Genomic DNA, 24,248 nt, shown 5'->3' with positions numbered 1-24,248 from the left:
CCCAAGACTAGGAAATATGTTTAAGACAGGAAAAAAACGGAAATTCTTTAACAAAAATTGCAGAACAGTTGAAGAAACCAGAGACATATATATACATGTGTATATATGTCTCTGAAGAAACCAATGTGTACAAAAATTAAAAAAAATAAAAATAAAAACTTGAAAAACTGACATATGATAGCTCAAATCATGACTGAAAATACCGAAATCCTCAGTCCTCCGGCCCCGAATATCAATGGTTCTTATCAATATTGGTCCGACTGAGAGTCGAGTCCTTTCAAATTGATTTTTAGATTGAACTGTTACACTACTATTGCATGTAAAGGAATACGGTTTTAAAAAACGTTTAACACTCGGATCTCCCGCACATATTTAACCCCGCATAATTTTTCATGCCGTTGCACCTTTCCAAACTCAGAAACCTTTAATACAATATGGTTGTTGTTAGTTGCCATCAGCTATAATGGCCATACTTGGTTTGTTTTTTTTTCGTTTATTGGGTTTAGCATAACCCATGACGTTTGTTTCGCTTCAGTCATGCGGGAGATTTAGCGTTTTCATGTCGGGCCTTCTACCATACGATAGTAAGTAAGTAAGTGAGTTTTCATAAAATGAACATATACATTTGTTTACACAATTGAAAAAAATTATCAAACAACAATACATTGAACAAAATAATTAACAATGATTCCGATGCTGAGTTCAAGTTTTTATATCTTAGTTATTTCAAAGAATTTTCAGGTTTCTCTGATGCTTGGGTAGCAATTTGAATGGAGAGAACATAATATTTTTTAATAAAACATCTTCATTCTATACGTTTGTTGCCAAATGGTAGCTTGTTTGAATCTGACCAACTTTACACAGTTCTCAAACGAGAGCTTACTTTGGACGTATATTTATATTCGGTTTTAGCTATATTAGCAGTATTTATTTTTTTTCTTCGGTATAACCTCAATTAACTCAATTTTCTTTGTAATGTATATACTAGTAGAAACATGGATATCGTTTTGGGGGCCTTTATAGTTTACTGTTCGGTGTGAGCCAATGCTCCTAGTTAGAAACCGTATTTTGCATTGGCCTATGATGGTATATTTTAACGAATAGTGACTTAGATGGAGAGTTTTCTTATTGGCACTCGTACCACATCTTCTTATATTATTCTGCTCATTATTAGTCAATGATATGTTCTAATTATTCAAGCATTTTACTTTAAAGTGATAAATTTTAATACATACAGCCTCCTCCATTAATAACTGCTGTTTCCTTTTGCGTTTAACGCAAAATTTTGCATAATTTCGCAAAGGTTTGCGTTATAATGCAAACATAGGAAGAAAAATAAAAAAAAATGTGTGGCGCTAATACGCAATCTAATTAAAAACCGATCTCTCATCGCTCCTGTTTCTGATATGTCGCGTGGGAGATCTAACGAAACCCGCTTTGAGGTCACATGTGCGTGACCTCGTAGGTGTGTCTTTTTCGATCAATGAAATTGAGTCTTCCACGATCTTGGAAGTTTAACGTAAGGCAAAGGGATGTAACTCATTTTATTTACGACGAAGTCGTCAGTCATAATAATTCATAAACTTTTTTGATTGGCTTATTAATAGGTCGTCAACTCATTTGCATATCTTTATAAATTCATGACTTTTAGTTCACTCACATGTGACCTCAAAGCCGGTTTCGTTAGATCTCCCACGCGACATATCAGAAACAGGAGCGATGAGAGATCGGTTTTTAATTAGATTGGCTAATACGCTTCCTTACATTACTGCTTCAACTATAAATTTAAATTTCTTAATTTCAGAAAAATCAGAAAGGAAGGTATAACAGAAATAATGTTTTTAAATAGTTCTTCCATTTGCTTTTTAAGTTTGATATATGTAATAATAAAATGAAATTCATTCATCTTCAACTTTTAAATTACACAGTTTACAGATATCTCTACAGGCAGTTTAAGATATCGATCTGTCGTTGGTCTCTAGTGAGGAGTTGTCTGACTGGCAATTGCAACAAATCGTGTTATTCTAACACATTTTTTTTATAATTTTCTGTCTTAAACAAAAAATCGGCACCAATAAGCCGGTGTCCGGGCGCTGTGGTTGAAAATATTAATCAAATAAAACATATACCAAAGAAGAACATGAGATGAGGAAAGAGGGAAGATGCTATCAGCATCACAACCGTCACCACTTTTAGACTATCAGCGCAAAAACTCAAAAATATAAATTTATGGATATCAGGAATATCTAAGATTAATTGATTGTACCACGTCAACCGCCAACACACTCTGGCCCTCACAAAAAATAAGCGTTTAAAAAAACAACGAACGACACACAGTTGGCTAAAAAGATATAAGATGTTTGGAATTTAATCCCTTAAAATCTGCTTCTTTTAATGGTTGGACAAGGTTTAACAGCATAGAAAAAAAATATTTTCCTTTAACTCTATAAGTTGGGACCAATAAACATATCTTTCACCACCCAATAAGAAACAGGATGGATATCTAGACTGGCTCATGATTAATTTCTATATAGGCTTGATTTTAAAAGGAGACCATAATTTTGAGTTTATTTCTATGCATTCTCTAATTTATTCGATACACCGACAGAAATTAAACCGTCTTACAGTTATTCTACATGTATGTTTATGTGATAATTTGTCCTTTGGTAGAAGCTGTATGCTATACATTTACCAATTAAGATTAGACCACATCTATTTTTCGTTTATACTATTTTTGTGAATATTGAAAACGTGTTGTTTAGTTGTAAAAAAAAATGGACCTAGGCATATGATAAAAACAATCCAATGAGTATGTTGCAAACTCTGCAGGGGTTTCTTTTATTTAAAAAAAAGCGGTCGTCATCACTGTGCATTTGAATTGTCATATATACGGTTTGTCAGTTTAGTTTTGGTAGACCGGATGGATAAAATATGATGGCGGTTAAAGGCATCAACTATTTTGAGGAACTTTCCTTTAGCAACGTTGACGTCACTATTTTATCAATAAGATGAAAACAAGGTCCGGTCAGATATGGACAAGGACGACGAAGATTCCATCGATTCGTAAGTTATACAAAAACACAAAGCAAACACATGTCTTACTTAAATGTTAACCTCTCTTTTGTTAAACTTAAACGCATTTGAGAACTAACTTCTTGGCCATAGTTGACTTTTATGAACCGAAGACCTTGGTCTTGAGGAATTTGTGAATGAATAGTTTGGCCTGGTAATAATTGAAAAATGATCTTGTTCTTGAGGAATTTGTGAATGAATAGTTTGGCCTGGTAATAATTGAAAAAAAATAACCTTGAACAAAATAGGATGTTGGGGATACTTGAGGAAATTACCTTTGCCTAACAAGATGCTGGAAATAATGTGTATCAAATCGAAAAAGTTTTAATGCACTTTTGCAATCCACACAGAAAATATGTAACGAGACTCAATAATGACAGTTGATCTTCCACTACTTCTTCTTCTATACGTATTAACAAATCTCGGAACACTTTTATTAGATTCACAGAAAAGAATATATAATAGAATGGAATTCTCTATAAAAAAAAAACAGTCATTGGCCTTTTCTGGCATATATACCATTGTACAGCAGGTGAAAAAAAATCACTTGGAAATTCCCTCCACTCCCATTTCGATGTAATAAAACAAAACTCAACACATAAGTAATGATAATCATATTTTGGCATAAATAAAAAATTACAATCATACATATGTCATAAATAATTTCTCATTTTAAGTCCATATTCTTGATAATGATTAATTTCCAAAATATATAAATGCACTAGTCACTTCCCAAACAGACATCACATTCATCAATCTGCATTATCTGAAAAAGACTAACTTCTTCGATTTAATAAGGTATAACTCATGTACAAAAATCAAATAATACAAAATAAAATGGGCGGGAGGGTGGGTAAATTTAACGTGTTGAATTGACCAGTACACAATTCGAAATGACCATGGAATATTTGTATGAAAATTTACCTGAAGTGAACAGGTATTTCTATTAACCAATCAAATGCTATTAAATTACGAACGATAAATTTTGACAAACAGGTAACGAGTAATGTCGAAAGGTAACGAGTAATGTCGAAAGCATCCGAGATGGAATTAAGTATTTTTAATTAATTAAAAATTTACCAATTCCCTCCACTCCCATTTCGATGTAATAAAACAAAACTCAACACATAAGTAATGATAATCATATTTTGGCATAAATAAAAAATTACAATCATACATATGTCATAAATAATTTCTCATTTTAAGTCCATATTCTTGATAATGATTAATTTCCAAAATATATAAATGCACCAAACCAACGGCCACTATAAAGTGTTCAGTGTTAAAGAAAAAACTACATTATAATATAAACATACCTGATAATACAAACAACAACTACTGGAATCCTGCAAACTAATATAGGTTCACAGGTAAACCAGATGTAGAAGTAATGGTCTAGCCCAGCTTTCTTGACCATCATCTTCTGAAAAATAAAATTAAAAACCACAAAGTATCTTGACCAAAAATACATGTAAATACAATATTTTATAATTACAAATGATTAACTACACCTATAAAAAAGTTCCTTAAAACTAAAACACCAAAATAACTTAAATGTAATATATCTTTACAAAAACATTTACTTTTATAAATTGATCCTGGTTGCTGAACAAATTGCTTATAAGTTTTGACAAATAAAATATTTTTCTTCAAAGATAACTTAGCCAAAGCTTTATTACAGTCTGTTTTGTGTCATCAAAATCTATGGGTCTTGGCAAAATTGCTGAAACTATTATTTTTAAAGAAGGAAAAACATTGCAAATAAAATCAATTAAATTATTATAATATTGAATAATCAATTTACTAGATAAACCATTCCCAACATCGTTTGTGCCTACATGCAATAACAAATGTGTATATTTTCTTAAAAGTGATTTGTTGTCTTTTACAAATTGCTGAAGAGTGTATATATTAGCACCAGATATAGCATTGCAATCCAGCCAGTTAATATTATTGACATATTTACAAGTGGAATCTGACAGCAACAAAACCTTATTTTTTGACACAAAGTCTACAAAAAATAAAATAAGATAAGGTAAACAAACAATATTAATTCAGAATTTCATCAGCCATAGCTCGTGAAATAGACAATTTGTCCTGTAAGTCAAACTCTAAATAAACTTTATATGCGTCACTACGCCAATCCCCGTGAAATTGTATCAACTCGGAAGGAACTTTACTGTGAAAAGCCCATGTAGCCCCTCCTCTGCGAAAAGAATGAGAGGAAAATTTGGAAGAATTTAAACCACACATGTCTAAAATGTCCCTTAGTCTTTTCTGAAAAAATGAATAACATAAAGTTTTATATCCTTTAGAATGTGGAATTAAAAAGGCGGGTTTATCACCATCGGCTGGTATTAGAGTGCACATACGATTGTACGCATTGTACGGACAAAGCGGAGACTATTTTATCTTGACCAATGGTAACTCCAGTTTCCTATTACCAAATTGAATAGTTTTTGACCATTCCATTCTAACCAACAAATAATCACTAAAAACAATAACGTTATTTCTGCATAATTGTTTGTGCGGATCAAAATTCTTTGCCGAAGTTGGAACTAAATTTGACTTTCTAACCATAAGAAAAAAAGCAAACAGAAAACAGCACCAGATAGTGACATCTGACGGATTAGACATATCTAAAAATTCATACATTTTAAAAAGAATCTGTGGAGTAATAGGCAGAGCTCTGCGAGGCATATGATGATTTTGACGAGACAAACCTCTAAACAATAACTTTATGGAAAACCAATCTTCCGTTGGAAACTCAACTCCTAATAGCAAATGTAAAGTCTTGACACCACTAATATAATTTTGAATAGAAGCTACACTCTTAAAACTCCTACTCAAAAATTTCCCATATAGACAAAGAGTATTTACAGAAGTAGGCAAAGGTGACATATTAAAATATGTGCAAAATAAAAAATAAGAAACAAATTGCACTTTCAAATTCTTGTAAGTTCCTTCTGCAAAAGCAGATTTTTTACACAACTCCGTGTCTTTCTGTAACTTACATAGCTCAGTATCTACAATAAACAATATCAAAGAAAAATTCACCAAGGTGACGTAAAATGAAACAAATCATCATCCAATTCAATTTCTTTCCACGCATTGACACGAGCCAGCTTTAAGAACTCTGTGCTCACACTGGGACCCATATCCCACCTAGAAAGCATGTCAGCAATTCTATTTGCTTCACCACTCAAATGCCGTCCTTTTACTTGAAACTCATGACTAGCTGTCAGAAAACAGATTTCTCTGAGACAAGATTGATCAAGATTGCATGAACGTGTTTCTGCAAGCACCAGAATTTAGTACAGTGACAGATGAAGAATTATCACAATAAATAACAATCCTAGAACCTTAAATTTAACGTGTTGAATTGACCAGTACACAATTCGAAATGACCAGGGAATATTTGTATGAAAATTTACCTGAAGTGAACAGGTATTTCTATTAACCAATCAAATGCTATTAAATTACGAACGATAAATTTTGACAAACAGGTAACGAGTAATGTCGAAAGGTAACGAGTAATGTCGAAAGCATCCGAGATGGAATTAAGTATTTTTAATTAATTAAAAATTTACCAATTCATGAAATATTCGTATATATTTTTAAATAGTCTTTCCTTAATTTTCATAACGACTTCCATATTCACTTAGATTTGTTTACTTCTTATTACATCAGATATCTTGTATCTGGCAATATTGTGTCCGAAAAAAATAAATTTTGATAATACCCAACACGATTTTTCCAGTTTCTTCTAACTTACATGGATAAGATATATGGAAGAATCAACACCAGCGACGTATTACACGAAAATGATTTATTATTATTCCAAGAATAAAATTTTCAGCAGACATTTCGATAGAATATACTCTTCTTTTGTGTGTCTGATTATTGCAGAAAAGTGGCACACAGTATCCAAACGTAACTACCGTACAATAAAACAGGTTTACTCGTATGATCACAAACTAGACTGCATGGCATGATTATGAAAATGAACATTTTGATGAAAATATATAACCAATATATTTTTATAATCTATAGATTAGAAAACTGATGATCCACCGAACAAATCTCCTTTATGCGTGCACATTTATTTTCGTATTCGCTCTACAGATATTATATTATTTAGGATTCTTACCGAAATTGAAACATCACTGCAATCGACCTACCCAGAAACCGGTGAAAATGAAAATCAGGTCAGTATACTACCTATTAGTTATGTGTGTCGTTGGGCTGACATATCATTGAAGTATTCACTACCATTCCTGATGAAATAGTAGCATGATTGCCAATAAGACAACTCCCCACAAGAGACTAATTACTACGAGGTTAAAAACTATATGTCATCGTACGGTCTTTAACAATGAGCAAAACCCAAACTGCATAGTAAGCTATAAAAACTATACGAGTCTGGATATTCATGGTGAGTAGGACGGTTAGACATGCATATCAGACAGTAGACGCGCAACCTGTCGATGACCCATTCCCACTCCGTTTGGATTTAATACTATTCTATTTATTTGATCTGTAATTCAAAATGGATTTTTGAGATTTGAAAATTGTAAACTGTTGATGCTTCTTTTAAGGTCCACAACAAATCGACCACAGCAGTCGATCGTTAAATGTTATGAATTAGAATTATATTCAAATTGTCTCGTCTACTTACAAACTTCACCCATAGACATGTTTTAGTGTGTTTTAGAGATAGGATTTGCAGTTAAGTCAAAGAGTACATCATTGGATATTTACATCTGCAGTCTGTGGTCTGCCGATTGCCAAATCATGAGACAACTCTGCATCAGAGACATAAAGTAAAAACTACAAAATACGTTTCTAACCACCTAAATATGTGTGTAACTTTTGACGGTTTTTTGTTCAGTCATATTCATCAAATTCGCTCTTTGCAGTGGCGGATCCAGAAATTTTCATAAGTGGAGGCCCACTGACTGACCTAAGAGGGGGCCCGCTCCAGTCACACTTCAGTGATTCCCTATATAAGCAACCAAATTTTTTCCCAAAAAGGGGGGGGGGCCCGGGCCCCCTGGCCCCCCCCTCTAAATCCGCCTCTGCTTTGGACTTTCCAATGACATAAAAAAAAGCACCCTACGATCTGAGCATACAATATATAAGATCAAGATATAAATTTGAATATTTTCGTATTAACGCCTGATCTCATTTTTATATTTTAATTAAATTTCTAGTACCAAATAACTTAAATGTGTTTTTATCTGTCTAGGTATTTAGCGCTTACTATGAAGATCAACGTACAGTCGGCTACGGAAGAAAGGACGATGCATCTTTCATGTTAACTTATAACAATCCGTTTGACCCACGGCTGTAAGTTAGCATTTCTGGAAATATTTTATACTTTCGAAGATAAAGAGAATTGAACATTAAAAAAATTGAAGTATAAATGTATAGGATTGCAAATAAAAATTTTCTTTCGCTGTACAGAAGATTTAACGTTCAGGGACTCCCTACAAAACAAAACAAAAACGGAAATTTCAGTAGCATCATTTTTTCAAAATTGGACATTTGTACAATAGGACTTCGAAAAATGTTAATTTGAAGTCAGATGGCTATACTTTTTAACGATATGGATGCGTAATTCATACATTTTAGAACTATTTTCCAGTTATTAAAATATCTATATCTGAGGAAGTCTAAAGTATGGCAGTAATAATCATATATACATGTATATAATCAGTTTCGGTATTCATGTGCAGTTTGTTATTCCTGCTCTGTGTGCATGCACAATTTTATAAAATTGCGTGAGTTCACCTTTCATACGTATATCATTTCATTCATGTACCCAGGAACATATATATATATATAGTTATACAACTCGTCTAAACATCAACCCAACAATGTTAGATCTGTAAATTTGCTTTTGCAAATTTTTGGTTCTTCCCTATATACATAACGTACACAGCCATGTATCACCATCATTGCTGGTGATCCGATGGATAAATCTGTTGTATAGAGTTGTCACTGGCTCAGACGTACTTATATAAATATAGTTAGATATACTGTTCCCAGATGTACTTGTAACATTTACAACAACATTTCTTGAAACACCCTTTAAAACACCAAAAAATTTGAATGCAAAGAAAGTCTCGATTTTCTGTGTAAATGTATGCAAAATCAAGTTACTGCGACTCTTCACAAAACACTATAGAATATATTTAAAAAAAAATATCACAAACCTTTCAATCGTCAATGTCAATTAAGACATTATGTTTTCAGGACCTTTCATGGACTCGGGGAGCATGTTCATCAACCAGATGTTAAAGATGAGAAATACAAAGCAGAATTGACAGAGAATGTCTTCCTTGCATTAGACCAACCTAGTCAGCTAATGGACAAATACTTGAACGGATATAGGGCTTATGTTCGTGGATTAAGTGATTCTCCCGGGTCCGGAGACTGGGCGGACAGAAGTATAGAATGCAAAAGGTTGTATGAAAGGATTTCCTCTAACGCTGTCAAGTCGATATGGTCTGAAAACACAGAGAAACCAAAACCCCCTACCAATAGTAATGTTGTGAATAAATCTGACCACGCTTCTACTGCTGAGACTAACCAGCAATGTAGACCAAAGACTACAAAAACTAGACTTACAATGAGACAGAAGAAAGATTCCGACAGTTTTACAAGAAATGTAGCATATGCAGACACAGGAATGCCTGGAAAATTTGAAGGTTGTGTACCAACCGAAGATAAAAATAAAAGTCAAAGCAATGCAGAACATAATGGGGATAAAAAAAGAACAAATCTACCATCCAGATTTGGTATAAAAGACACCATTTATAAACATCCAAAAACAGACAAACCAATTGTTCAGGATCAGAGAGAGTAAGTTTTTTCAAGGTCGATACTTATTTTTATGTGTTCCTTTTTTTACATAAGCTTTAAATTTTTAAAAGTACAATGTACATATTTGAACACTCGTACCATAAATCATGCTTCTTGTTCGATCAACTTATTTTACGTTACAAAGCCAACATGATAAACAAATGTATGAAGAGAAGTGTGGTACTGGCAGATAGAATACCGAGATGGGTATCTAAATTCAATATTTTCACGTCGGATTTCTTAAAATTTCCACATAGAAAGTGTGTTATACATTATAAAAATGTGTTTGCAATACAATATATAGGAACGGTGTTAGTCGTACAATATCCAAACGGTGTTTGTCTTTGAATGTATACATACATGTGTAAGTTGTGTCTTGTCGGCAAATAAAGCTGCCAGTTTAATGTTTACAGATTGACTAACAGTTGGGCTGGTTTGTTTAAGAAAGATAGCAACCAAACACCAAATGTCAGCACAGGATCAAATTTAGAGGATGCAGAAACACAAAGGTGTGTTTTATGGTAAAACAATATGTCCAATCTGTTTATTGGTCACTCACAGGTGTTTGGAAATTAATTTGAACATGGAAGACAAGTCTTATATTACTTACCAGTCTTTCATGATTGGAATGAGCCCTACCTTTGATATTAACTTCATTTAAGGTTACCACTCACTGCAATATGTTGTTTGCGCTCTTTAAAAGTAGAGCTTTCATAGACGTAACACTTAAAGGATGAAATCACCAAGATACAATTACATTCAACATCTGCCTGACAAATCTTCTGTCAAACCAGCATATACGGTATGAGAGTTAAACGAAATACTTAACTTGTCCCCCCCCCCCCCCCCTGTTTTGATTTCTTGTCATACTCAATGAACATACTACAACAAGAACATGATATTGAACCGAGGGCAACATAATTTCTAGCGAAAACTGCTAGAATTGATGTCTTGTAATCAGCTATATTTCATAAAGAGTTAGTATATTATTTAAAAATCATCGTGCTCGAAACCAGTTATCAATGTTAGTGGAAAAAATGCTTTGATAAAATATACGCAAATTCTGCAACTATAAACTGAGAACATTCTTTATATCCTAAAAAGCAACGTTTAATTCCAAGTAAACCTTGCAAAAAGAAAGCAATCTGTACCCTTCAGTTTTCACATACACTTTGATATTTGTAAAGTTGATGTCTTATTGTATACTATCCCACATCTCAATAACAGACCATTTAATTAAAATCATTCTGACCATACAGTAATTTGATATTTCAGAATGAATGGCATGCCAGATGGCACTGAAAACAAGATTGAAACACACAACCAAACAACAAAGGTGTCTTCTCATGGTCCTACTATTATTAATGACAACTATAACAGTCAACAGAATATAAAGAACAACACAGTATGTATTGAAAAAAAAACCACACCGTTTTTAACAGAATATTATTTTTCTTTTTAAGACTGAAAAGACCAAGTTCAGAGTGTTTGAAAAAGGGAAGTAAGTGGCATAACTTTGATGCTTTTTTAATCTTGTAAATTACAAGTTTGTATTACAATATCAGTTTCAGAAGTTGGACAACAATTCTAAGAAATACTATGAAATAAACATACATTGCTGCTCTTTCTCTTGAAATAATACAATTCAGTGATTGCAAGGAGAGCGTCAATTTAACTAGCATGTGTATGTGTTTAAAAAGAAAGTGTTAACATATTGTCAAAATAATAAATTATTATTTTCCTTTCAGAATTCAATCTATACACGTGTACAAAACCCTATCTTGCCAAATCCTTATCCTAGGAATAATGAATTCCAAGGAATTCAGCCTAAACCACTGGATCAGAGTTCCTGGTCACATCAAAGTTACAGACCAAATCATTACACCACAAATTATCCAACAAGCCAATTATGGACAGATCAGAACCAACCAAGGCAACAACAACTATGGCATGACCAAAACCTCTACCAACAATTATCTAACAACCATAACACATCAACAAAAATCCAACCTCCACCAGGATTTAATCAGCAACTGGTACGTCCACCAGGGCTGGTAAATCAAAGAACAAACTTTCAACCTGATCTTCAACCAACAGGAATGTACCAAAATATACAGGATGTCAGTGACCCACAATCGTTTCTGTATAACTTACAACAATTTGTCCAACAACCACCAACTCAAATACAGAACCCAATAAGCAGGTACCAATATTATCCAGGCCAGCTGAAACCTCAGTGTACATACAATGGCAACTGGAATGCCAACAATAACAACACAGATGATGAGGAAATCAGCAACACAGTGCACTACAGTAGTACAGAAACAATGGGTGAGGAAATATATAGAAAAGAACATAGGGACAGGCCAAGATGCAAGACCAGAAATATTCGAGCAAACTTGATAAGAATATATCCCTCTAAAAACAAGTAAATACAAAGGGAGAAGGAGGATAAGAGGCTGTTTTTAACATATATATGCAAAATTCCTATGAACTCAAAATATAAATCTATTTTATTTAAATTTCCTATGTTTATATGTTTAGAAATGTTTTGTTTGTTTCATTAAAATCTTTAAACAGTATGGTATTATTATAGACCTCTAGAGTATCCACCAATTCTGTCTTACAAAATTACTTTTAAACTTATCAACATTTTTTTAGGGGGAATTTTTGATTTTAATCATAGAAAGAAAGTAAAAGCAAATGACAAATTAAAGATGATTTTTTTTTGTGAAAAGTACAATAACAAAAATACTGATATCCGGGGAAACTTCAAAACCAAAGTCTGAAGTCAAATGGCAAAATCTAAAGCTCACACACTGATGCTGAAAATGGTGACTTAAACCTGGTTTTGTATGTAAAACTCTCACTTGTGAGATGATGAACAATGACCTGTCATGATAACAACCAGCCAGGGCCAAAACTAGGGTTCGAATTCAGGGGAGGCAGGGGTTCGGGGGATGCCGATTTTTTCTTGCAGTAAAATGGCTAAAAATGACCGTTTTCCTTCGATTTACTTACTTTAAGAAACATTGGTATTGCTTGAACCTGGAAACAATTTTTATGCAAAAACAAACTGAGATTGCTGTTCGGGGTGGGCCAAGGCTCCGTCTTGAAGGCCGTACTTTGACCTTTAATTATTAATCACTGAAGCGTGACTGGAGCGGGCCCCTCTTAGGTCGGTCAGTGGGCCCCCACTTATGAAAATTTCTGGATCCGCCACTGCATCAGTAATGCTGGATCCTGGAAGCAATTTTTATGCAAACAATTATTACATTGTATCTGTATTTAAAGATATTTTAAAAAAATATCTTTAAATACAGAGAGACGTTAAAAAAAATGACCCAACAGCTGATTCAGCCGGTAACAAATTTCCGATATAAAAGATTCACAATACAAAGGGAAATTCCTCTGCTTAATGGAGCCCCTAAATAAATATGAATAGTCAAGTTTTATTCAAAATTGTCGAAAGCAAAGTTTCATACGTGTTCTCGTACGAATACTGAATAACAGACAGACGGCCACACGAAAAAAAATATATACTGAAACGGTTCACTTTTGATAAACTAGAGGCTCTCAAGAGCCTGTGTCACTCACCTGTTACTGTATTTACTGATGTCTGCAATCTTGGTTGGTAGGCAGGGTCATTAGACACTTTTTTAAAATAGATACCCTAGTAATGATTGTGGCCAAGTTTGGTTAAATTTGGTCCATAATTTTAGAAAAGAAGATTTTTGTACAAGTTACAAAAATGACAAAAAGTTGTTCAATATTGACTATAAAGGACAATAACTTTAAGGGGTTCTCTGACAATTTTGGTCATGTTGACTTATTTGTAGATCTTACTTTGCTGAACATTATTGCTGTTAACAGTTTATTTCTATCTATAATAGTATTCAAGATAATAACCAAAAACTGCAAAATTTCCTTAAAATTACCAATTTTAGGGCAGCAACCCAACAATGGGTTGTAGGATTCATCTGAAAATTTGTGAGGGGATAGATCTTATTCTGATGGACATTTAAATCTTGAAAGATTTGCCCTAAATGTCGTAGTTTTGAAGATATAAAGCATAAACTACATTTTACCCATATGTTCTAATTTTAGCCATGCATTGGCGGATCCAGGGGGGGGGGGGTTCGGGGGCTTGGAACTCCCTTTTTTTTTTGGCCGATCAATGCATTTGAATGGGGACATATAGTTGGAACCCCCTTTGTCCTGGGTCGGGAACTCCCCCTTTTTAAAATGGCTCGATCCGCCACTGCCATGTCGGCCATTTTGTTTGGTAGGTGGGTCATCGGACACATTTTTAAAACTATATACCACAATTATTATTGTGGCCAAGTAGTTTCAGAGAAGAAGATTTTTGTACAAGTTACAAAAAATGACGAAAAAGTTGTTAAAATTGACTATAAAGGGCAATAACTCCTTAAGGAGTTGACTGACAATTTTGGTCTTGTTGACTTATTTGTAGGTCTTATTTTGCAGAACATTATTGCTGTTTACAGTTTATCTCTATCTATAATAGTATTCAAGATAATAACCACAAGAGTGCACACACAGAAATGTCTCGCCTTCTTTACTAATCATTGATATTATGTTGATACTCCTAAATCTAAAGCTTTATTACGACTGTCACATAGACTTAACATGAATCATGAAAATGAGGTCAAGGTCAGTTGAACCATATGCCAGGCAGACATGTACAGCTAACAATGCTTCCATACAACAAATATAGTTGACCTATTGCTTATAGTTTAAGAAAATAGACTAAAACACAAAAACTTAACACTGAGCAATGAACCTTGAAAACCAGGTCAAGGTCAAATAAAACCTGAACGACTGACATATAGATCATAAAATATTTCCATACACAAAATATAGTTGACCTATGACATATAGTATTAGATAAAAAGACCAAAACTCAAAAACTTAACTTTGACCACTGAACCATGAAAATGAGGTCAAGGTCAGATGACATCTGCCCGCTAGACATGTACACCTTACAATCATTCCATACAACAAATATAGTAAACCTATTGCATAAAGTATGAGAAAAACAGACCAAAAAACAAAAACTTAACTATAACAACTGAACCATGAAAATGAGGTCAAGGTCAGATGACATCTGCCCGCTAGACATGTACACCTTACAACCATTCCATACAACAAATATAGTAGACCTATTGCATAAAGTATGAGAAAAACAGACCAAAACACAAAAACTTAACTATAACCACTGAACCATGAAAATGAGGTCAAGGTCAGATGACACCTGCCAGTTGGACATGTACACCTTACAGTCCTTCCATACACCGAATATACTAGACCTATTGCTTATAGTATCTGAGATATGGACTTGACCACCAAAACTTAACCTTGTTCACTGATCCATGAAATGAGGTTGAGGTCAAGTGAAAACTGTCTGACGGGCATGAGGACCTTGCAAGGTACGCACATACTAAATATAGTTATCCTTTTACTTACAGTAAGAGAGAATTTAACATTGCAAAAAATCTGAACTTTTTTTTCAAGTGGTCACTGAACCATGAAAATGAGGTCAAGGACAATGGATATGTGACTGACGGAAACTTCGTAACATGAGGCATCTATATAAAAAATATGAAGCATCTAGGTCTTCCACCTTCTAAAATATATAGCTTTTAAGAAGTGAGCTAACACCGCCGCCGCCGCCGGATCACTATCCCTATGTCGAGCTTTCTGCAACAAAAGTTGCAGGCTCGACAAAAAACAGACCAAAACACAAAAATTTAACTATAACCACTGAACCATGAAAATGAGGTCAAGGTCAGATGACACCTTCCAGTTGGACATGTACACCTTACAGTCCTTCCATACACCGAATATACTAGCCCTATTGCTTGTAGTATCTGAGATATGGACTTGACCACCAAAACTTAACCTTGTTCACTGATCCATGAAATGAGGTCGAGGTCAAGTGAAAACTGTCTGACAGACATGAGGACCTTTCAAGGTACGGACATATCAAATATAGTTATCCTATTACTTATAATAAGAGAGAATTCAACATTACAAAAAATCTGAACTTTTTTTTCAAGTGGTCACTGAACCATGAAAATGAGGTCAAGGACATTGGACATAAGACTGATGGAAACTTCGTAACATGAGGCATCTATATACAAAGTATGAAGCATCCAGGTCTTCCACCTTCTAAAATATAAAGCTTTTAAGAAGTTAGCTAACACCGCCGCCGCCGGATCACTATCCCTATGTCGAGCTTTCTGCAACAAAAGTTGCAGGCTCGACAAAAAACTGCAAAATTTCCTTAAAATTACCAATTCAGGGGCAGCAGCCTAACAACAGGTTGTCCGATTCGTCTGAAAATTTCAGGGCAGATAGATCTTGACCTGATCAACAATTTTACCTCATGTCAGATTTGCTCTGGTTTTAAAGATATAAGCCAAAATATACATTTTACCCCTGTGTTCTATTTTTAGCCATGGCGGCCATCTTGGTTTGATGGCCAGGTGATCGGACACATTTTTTAAACTAGATATCCCAAGGATGATTGTGGCCAAGTTTGGTTAAATTTGGCCCAGTAGTTTCAGAGGAGAAGATTTTTGTAAAAGTTTACGGACGACGGATGCCAAGTGATGAGAAAAGCTCACTTGACCTATAACTGTTAAAACTTGTGTTGTTTATAATATAAATTCAAGTTCTTCGTGTACATATTGTCAATATTATAAGTTATTTACGTTCATATCCGGAGATATGGATATTTTAACACCCTTCAGTACCCTGTACACCCTTTGGCGTATGTTATTTACGTTCATATCCATTCTACGGATATGAACGTAGATAACGAATTTATCCCCGGTCTTAGTCCGAATCGGGCAAGTTTTATGGAAATTCGGGTACAAAGTGTAACATGAAAACAACGTTTTTCTCATTATCTAAAAAAGTTTTATTGAAATTTGGAAATTTTACATATTTTTACGGGGTGTAGGGTACTACCAAAGGGTAGTACCCTACAGTTAGTCAAATATAAGACGTTTTTGATACGGAGACAGAGAAACTGGATTGGGTCAAATTTGGCGCTCAATGTTGTGAGAGTTACGTCATAGATGGTGTGACGTCAACGTGGGTCATTTGCATAGCTAGGTCAGTAGTCCCATTCCTTGAAAATGTGGCAGTCAAGTGATGCATTTAATGAAATGAGTGTAAATGATCGCCATTATAGGACAAAATCGTAAATGAATTAAATATTTAATTACAAACATCATGGATAATCTACAGAATTCAACATTTCACAAGGAGCAATCATGGAACTAAGGAAAACTTTCGTGAAGTTCCCTGGGATAATGGTTAGCAACGTCCGGGGATATGGGTTAGCAACACCCAGGGGCTATGGGTTTTGTAACGATGTGCGTTAACCAATCAAAATCCTAGATATATACTAAGACGGGGATAATTCATTTTAATACTTCAAAAAAAAAATTTTGGTGTAGAAAATTCAGGGGAGGCAACTGCCTCCCCTGCCTTATAGGTAGTTACGGCCCTGCCAGCTTACTCAATAAGAAATCAACAAATTTTGTTTCAAATTTTTATGTTGGGATTTTATAAACTTTGTTTAAATATTGCATTTTATATTATTGTCATAGCATACAAGTTTTAAATAATTTTGCTTACATGACTAGTGATAATGCTTTGGTTTACTTCAATGCAATTCAAACAAAAAATTAACATATTGCTTTTTATCAAATTTACAATAAAGATGGGGAAGTGGGGTAAATGCATTGGGACAGAACATAAGGTCTCCTTGAAATCTTAGCAACAAAATTGACACTAAGATTCTAAAATCAATAATTTGACCATGAGGACTTGTAAAAAAATAAAAACATAAATTAAATTGGACAGCTTTGTACAGCTCAAGCAAATTTTAAATATTTTTAAAGTAATAATTACATCCATAAAAATAGATTTGATGACCATGATATTCACTTTTACAAAAATAAACAAAGATTCCTGGATATAAAAGTACATACAATTCACTTATACAAAAAACAATGATTCGTGGATAACAATCAATATAGTCTACACTCTACACAACATAGGAACTACAACAATAGTCAACGATGGTGGATATAAACATGCCAATGAAGAAACACTCTCTATCTTGCAAGACAAGTTGCACGCCATTATAGCTCAGGTTGACATCCCCAGAACGGATTTGATATCAACCTTCATACGGTCTTCAAGACAGAGTCTGTCATCTATCTGGCACAGTCACATGCACTATGATGACTAAGATATGTTTATTGTTTATGCACAACTACCAATATTTCTCAAAATCTTTTTCAATGCTCTGAAAAATAAAAATATAAAAAAGAATACAACTGTTTGCCAGATGAAAAACCCATTACTTAATTTATAACAGCTTTAATAAGATAACAATTGAGCTTTATATGTCAAGATCGTTTCCTGAATTAGGGAAATAATCCAAATGTTGATAGTAGTTTAACATAGTTCAACATAGATAACAAATACAATGTAAGGAAATATTTGTTCTGTTTATTTGAGGGTCTGGATGGGGTTTATAAAAGTGCAGAATAAATGGCAAATAATATAAAGAATAGATATAAAGAGTACTTTTAAAAATATAAAGAATGGAGAATAATGAGGAAATTAATAAAGAAAAGAGAAAAATATCATAAAAATTAAAGAATTAAGAAATGAAAGATCATCCAGACCTTTTTATATACAAGATAAAGAAATTCTAGTAAATATCAATTTTCGATAATGGCTTCCTCTCCTGTCAATGCTGCTGTCAGTGTTATAGTGTGATGTCATTGATTGCAAAATAAAGTCTATTTATTACATTGGTTGCAATGAATTACATTGATTTCCCAGTTAAATAAAAACCAATAATTTCACATGTGAAATAAACGTGGTTATTTCACTCTCTGACATCACACAACAATAGGCACTGTCAAGACGTTGATAACGGCGGATCAAAACAAATTGTGAATGCGTAGAAAAAAGATATAGTTCCTTACATGTTTTACATTAATTTCTTTAAAAAAAAAGCCATTTGCCAATGTAATAAAAAGAATAACTAATTCAAGAATTCAAATATCGAAAAATATTCAACCGTGACCGAAAAACACACTACGCACATTCGTGAATCAATGTGTTGTGTGGTCACTCGTTGAATATTTTTCTCTATTTGAATTCTTCGATTAGTTATTTTATAATTACCAATAAAAACAAAAAGATCTATAGAAAAAATGTAAATTTTGCTGAGGTGGTCTCTCACCTTAGATTTGATTGGTTTTTGTGCACCTTTTAACCATTCCATACAGTCTCTATAGTTGACCATATGCTTACATGTATAGTATATGAGAATCAGACCAAACCACAAAAGCTATACAAATGAACTATGCAAATGAGGTAAAGGTCATATGAACCTGGCTACATAGATATGTACATTATTTCATACACCAAATATATTTCACCTGCTGTTTAAAGTATCAGAAAATAGATCTTATATCCCTGTAATGAGGTTGGTATAAGGTGAACACAGTCTGAAGGACATGTACACCTTGCAAGGATCTTGTGAACAAATTGAATTACCCTATTACTCATACATGTAATATAGTTGGAAAAAATCTTAGACAAAAAAAATAAAGTTTTATAAGCAATTCTGAAACATTAAAAAGTGAGGACAAGGACAATGGACAAATCATTTAATGACAGATGAAAACTTCTCAACACACAGCACCTATATACAAGTTATGTAACACTCCTTTTCTTCTGCCTATAAAAACATATAGCTTTATACAAATAGTTTACACTGTAGCTGCTGCCATTGGATTAGCATCCACTATATCTCACATTTTGTAACTTTCTTTGCAGCCAAGATAAAAACTTACGTTTGGTTCTGTATTTGGTGCATATCTTTTAACTGGGATTCCTTCTTTGTTTACTAGAAACTTTGTAAAATTCCATTTGATAAAACTGAAGAAAAAAACAAATACAATAGATCATTTTTATGATATTTTTTTCTGTTTGGGATATTTACACAAAGGTTTGGCTTGATACTTCCTCATAAAGTGTGTTTTTTTTTTCTGTGTGAGATTTTTACACAAAGGTTGGACTTGACACTTACTCCCAAAATTAAATTATTTACAAAAAGGTTGGGTATAATATCAACTCTCTAAGTGTTCCTTCTTGTTTGTTTTAAAGCTATTTACACAAAGGTTTGGCTTGATGATTACTCCCCATGTGTGCCTTTAAGCATGTGTAAGAACTTTACAAAAAGGGTGGGGTTGTTTCTTGTCAGTATGCCTTCTCGTTTGTTTGAGATATTATTATACTTATATTAAGTCTGCCTCCTTGTTTCTGTCTGAGATATTAAAGATACTTACTAGATACTTACTACCCGAGTGTGCCTCTTTGTTTCTGTCAAATATTTTTAATATATACCAACTACGGGACTGTGTGTCCATGTTTCTCTCTGAGATAAATTAAAATATACTTTCTCCCTGAGTGTGCCTTCTTGTTTCTCTTTGAGAAAAATCAAAATATATTTTCTCCCTTGGTGTGCCTTCTTGTTTCTCTTCAAGATAAATTAAAATATACTTATTCCAAGAATGTGCCTCCTTGTTTCTCTGAGATAAATCAAAATATACTTACTCCTCTGGTGTGCCTCCTTGTTTCTCTTTGAGATAAATTAAAATATACTTTCTCCCTGAGTGTGCCTTCGTGTTTCTCTTTGAGATAAATTAAAATATACTTACTCCCCCAGTGTGCCTCCTTGTTTCTCTTTGAGATAAATTAAAATATCCTTACTCCCCTGGTGTGCCTCCTTGTTTCTCTTTGAGATAAATTAAAATATCCTTACTCCCCTGGTGTGCCTCCTTGTTTCTCTCTGAGATAAATTAAAATATACTTTCTCCCTGAGTGTGCCTTCCTGTTTCTCTTTGAGATAACTTAAAATAAACTTAATCCCCGAGTGTGCCTCCTTGTTTCTCTTTCAGATAAATTAAAATATACTTACTCCAAGAATATGCCTCCTTGTTTCTCTCTGAGATAAATTAAAATATACTTACTCCCTGAGTGTCCCGAGATAAGTTAAAATATGCTTACTCCCCGAGTGTGACTTTTTGTTTCTCTCTGAGATAAATTAAAATATACTTACTCCCTGAGTGTGCCGAGATAAGTTAAAATATGCTTACTCCCCGAGGGTGACTTTTTGTTTCTCTCTGAGATAAGTTAAAATATACTTACTCCCAGAGTGTGCCTCCTTGTTTCTCTCTGAGATAAGTTAAAATATACTTACTCCCCGAGTGTGCCTCCTTGTTTGTGTTTGAGATATTTAAATAAAGGATGGCCATCATTTCCATTCACATTTATCTTTGAGAACATATCAAACTGAACATTAAATTTATCTGTGACAAAAGTCTTTATTTCTGCTTCAGTTCCAGGCTCCTTCAAATAAATAAACATTTCCTGTTAAATATTGCTGTATTAATGTATGTCCAAGGATCTAAACACATTTATTTCTGAAATTTGTATACTTCCAACTTCTAGAAGCAAGGATATATATATGTAGTAATTGTATCAACATTTCTCACCCACATTTCGCTTAAACATGTGACTAGATTTAATAATTTTTTGAGAATATTAGACTCTTATGATATATTCAATTTCTTATAAATCAACTATGATTGATCTTGGTGACTGACGATCCCATTTGTTTAAAATTTATATTCCATGTTAATGCAAGAAGGTAAGTATTGATTTACCTGACTTCCAAACTGATTACAGGGAAATCCAAGGATCCTAAGACCTTTCGATTCAGCATACTTGGCATGCAAAGCTTGTAGCTGAGTGTAGTTCTTTTCTGTGAACCCTCATTTGGATGCACAATTTAAAATTAATACAACATGACCTCTGAAATATTGAAATGAGAAAATATCATGTTTAAAGTTATTATTTGTACTGTTTATTTACCAAATAAAACACAAAAACATTAGTGGCGAAATTTCTTGTCAGCAGTTCATGAACAGGTGCTTGCTCATTGACAAAATGGACATCTTAAATCCATAGTATAATATAAATATACTTATATAGTACACCTATATTACTCTTAGTAAACAAAACAGACCATGGCAGAAAAACATAACTTTGATTATGTAACTTTGAAAAATGTCACAATCTGGTGAGACAAACATCCATACCTTATGACCACATACAATTTATGATTTTGTAGATTAAATGTATTGAAGCTTACACACTGTCACAGCTCAGATTTGATTTTTATTTCATTTTCCAACTATGACAGTCACAATAAGGACATGGTCAACCACCATATGCCATAATATAACTGTAGTCCCCCATTTGGCTGTCTTTTTTTTTACCGGTGAGACAAAATATAAAGTATTTACCAGTAAACACACATGCATTGCATTCATCATGTTGACTCAAAATTTGCATTAGAAAGAATTTGATTAACATTTCACTATTTTTGCATACAATAATTAAAATACAACTAACTAAGTTCTTCCTGACAAACTGACATAAATAACCATTGGAGCACCATCTATTTGATTGGTTTATCCCCAGGCCTGAACTTTATCAGTTGTTGAATGTCATAAATGTTCATGTATATTTAAGTACATGTATTTGGTTCTTTACAGAATCTGTTGAATGACAATGACTGATAAGTGACATCAGAGCCAGATTAGACATCATAACAATTAATGTCCATACCAAGGTTCCTCCTAAATGTTTACTTACTTATATTTTTCTAATGATACTTCATTGCCATCAATATCTTTGGCAGAAAATTCATAAATAGATGCTGCTTTTTTCCACCAATCTTTTTCTGCTGCCTGTTTGAAGCATAAAGTTTCGTATAGTTAATATTCTACAAGTATACTGCATGTGTCAACAAAGGCGAATTTTGAGGGGGCTGGGAGTCTGCTCCCCCTTTTTTTGGGGGAAAACATGGTTAATTAAAGAGGGAATCACTCAAGCATGACCCTTCTTAAGCAATCAGTGGGCCCCTTCTTTCTGAATCCACCACTCCTTGATTTTTTAATGAAATAGAGAATGGAAATTGGGAATGTGTTATAGCTGAGACTAGTGTTATAGTAGTCTCAGGTTATAGTGACAAAAAAACTGACAAAAGAGTATAAAAACAACTGAAGGCCACCAATGGGTCTTCAAGACTGCAAATAAATTCTGTACCCAGAGTTGGACTTCAGCTGGTCCCTGAACTATGATTCTGGCATACTGATACATGTGAGAGTGCAAAGAAGACTGGACTAACAGATGAACGAGTGGAAGACATGGTGATTTTTTTTGTTCACTGCCGAGCAATTCAGGTAAATGTCTGAAGTGTTGGAATTGAATTTGCTGATGCAAGGACCTTCTATACTTTTCGAAAATCCCTGGCTGATGTAATAAAAAAAAATCCTGCAATTACTAAAAATCTTATCTGGAGCTCTGAGTCTGATAATATATTATTCCCAGGGTTAGGGTATGGGAAAATTAGATGAAAAAAATAATTGTGTTTTTTATTGTACAATCATTGTATTTATGTACGGTAATGTATACTGAAACAAAAAAATCCAAAAAAGAAACCCATGACATCCCCCTTGAATAAGACGAATGGATGTTTCCAAAGAATTACCTCACTGGTTGAAACTGAGGATCCCATGCCAAGCTATAAACAGCTGATAAAGATTAAAGTGTATTGCCAATAGCTACTTAATTGGTCTAAAAATAGAATATTGGTGCCGCATGTCGAAATTGGGTCACTGTCACACGTCAAATATTGCATTTGTGTTTCAATGTGCAGTTCAACGTTGGCAATTCTATGTTAAAAACGACTTACCATTCTACTAAACAACCTAGATACTCCGCCCTTTGGTCCAGGAAGCGAAAGAATTTTAGATATATGTGAAAAGTCATCTGATCTAAATCAATCCACCGTTTTATAAACTGAATAATAATAGGACCAGTGATGGGAGAAACTCCGCAAAGTATTTCCTCAGTAACAGATCACATGAGACGCGCACTGTGGTGCAGATGGCATGCGCCTGCTTTAGATGACATATATACATATATATGTATTCTATTCTAATACTCTATTCTATTCTATTTTATTCTATACACAGTAACAGAGCTGACAGTAATGAGTATACATGTTTCTGGTTAATCTGGTTAAATCTGAGACTACTATAACACATAGTGTTAGTAGTCTCAGGTTAAATGCATACATTAAGGACACCTCAGTACGATACAGCTTTGATCCCGTA

At 33.7% G+C, this 24,248-nt stretch overlaps 2 protein-coding genes across 4 annotated transcripts; one reads left to right on the top strand and one right to left on the bottom strand.

The window, feature by feature from the left end:
- The first annotated feature begins 2,973 nt into the window (after positions 1–2,973).
- Positions 2,974–12,519, top strand: LOC143055874 (uncharacterized). 2 transcript variants are annotated; one of them, XM_076228922.1, is made up of 7 exons: positions 2,974–3,063; positions 7,214–7,280; positions 8,321–8,421; positions 9,331–9,939; positions 10,353–10,448; positions 11,215–11,344; positions 11,688–12,519. In XM_076228922.1, the coding sequence occupies exons 1-7, from the start codon at positions 3,032–3,034 to the stop codon at positions 12,369–12,371; spliced, it is 1,719 nt and encodes a 572-aa protein (XP_076085037.1). In that variant the 5' UTR covers positions 2,974–3,031; the 3' UTR covers positions 12,372–12,519. The 2 variants fall into 2 exon arrangements, with proteins under 2 accessions (XP_076085037.1, XP_076085046.1); XM_076228931.1 differs by lacking the exon at positions 10,353–10,448.
- Positions 12,520–17,175: 4,656 nt separating this feature from the next.
- LOC143055907 (glutathione peroxidase-like) lies at positions 17,176–23,987 on the bottom strand. 2 transcript variants are annotated; one of them, XM_076228968.1, is made up of 6 exons: positions 23,825–23,987; positions 22,723–22,817; positions 21,729–21,876; positions 21,263–21,411; positions 19,854–19,938; positions 17,176–18,286 (listed from the first exon to the last, which is right to left on the bottom strand). In XM_076228968.1, exons 1-6 carry the CDS (start codon positions 23,825–23,827, stop codon positions 18,254–18,256), a joined length of 513 nt encoding a protein of 170 aa, XP_076085083.1. In that variant the 5' UTR covers positions 23,828–23,987; the 3' UTR covers positions 17,176–18,253. The 2 variants fall into 2 exon arrangements, with proteins under 2 accessions (XP_076085083.1, XP_076085075.1); XM_076228960.1 differs by lacking the exon at positions 23,825–23,987 and adding an exon at positions 23,621–23,779.
- Positions 23,988–24,248: the final 261 nt, after the last annotated feature.

The sequence above is a fragment of the Mytilus galloprovincialis genome, chromosome 1 (genome assembly GCF_965363235.1).
Source record: "Mytilus galloprovincialis chromosome 1, xbMytGall1.hap1.1, whole genome shotgun sequence".
Taxonomy (NCBI): Eukaryota; Metazoa; Mollusca; class Bivalvia; order Mytilida; family Mytilidae; genus Mytilus; species Mytilus galloprovincialis.
Note: the sequence above shows the minus strand (reverse complement) of the source record. Positions and strands in the feature narration are given on the sequence as shown.

Coding starts and splice junctions, on each gene's coding strand:
- LOC143055874 (XM_076228922.1), top strand. CDS start 3,032: ATGGACAAGGACGACGAAGATTCCATCGATTC. Junction 10,449..11,214: donor GAGGATGCAGAAACACAAAG/GTGTGTTTTATG, acceptor TTGATATTTCAG/AATGAATGGCATGCCAGATG. Junction 11,345..11,687: donor AGAATATAAAGAACAACACA/GTATGTATTGAA, acceptor TTTTCCTTTCAG/AATTCAATCTATACACGTGT.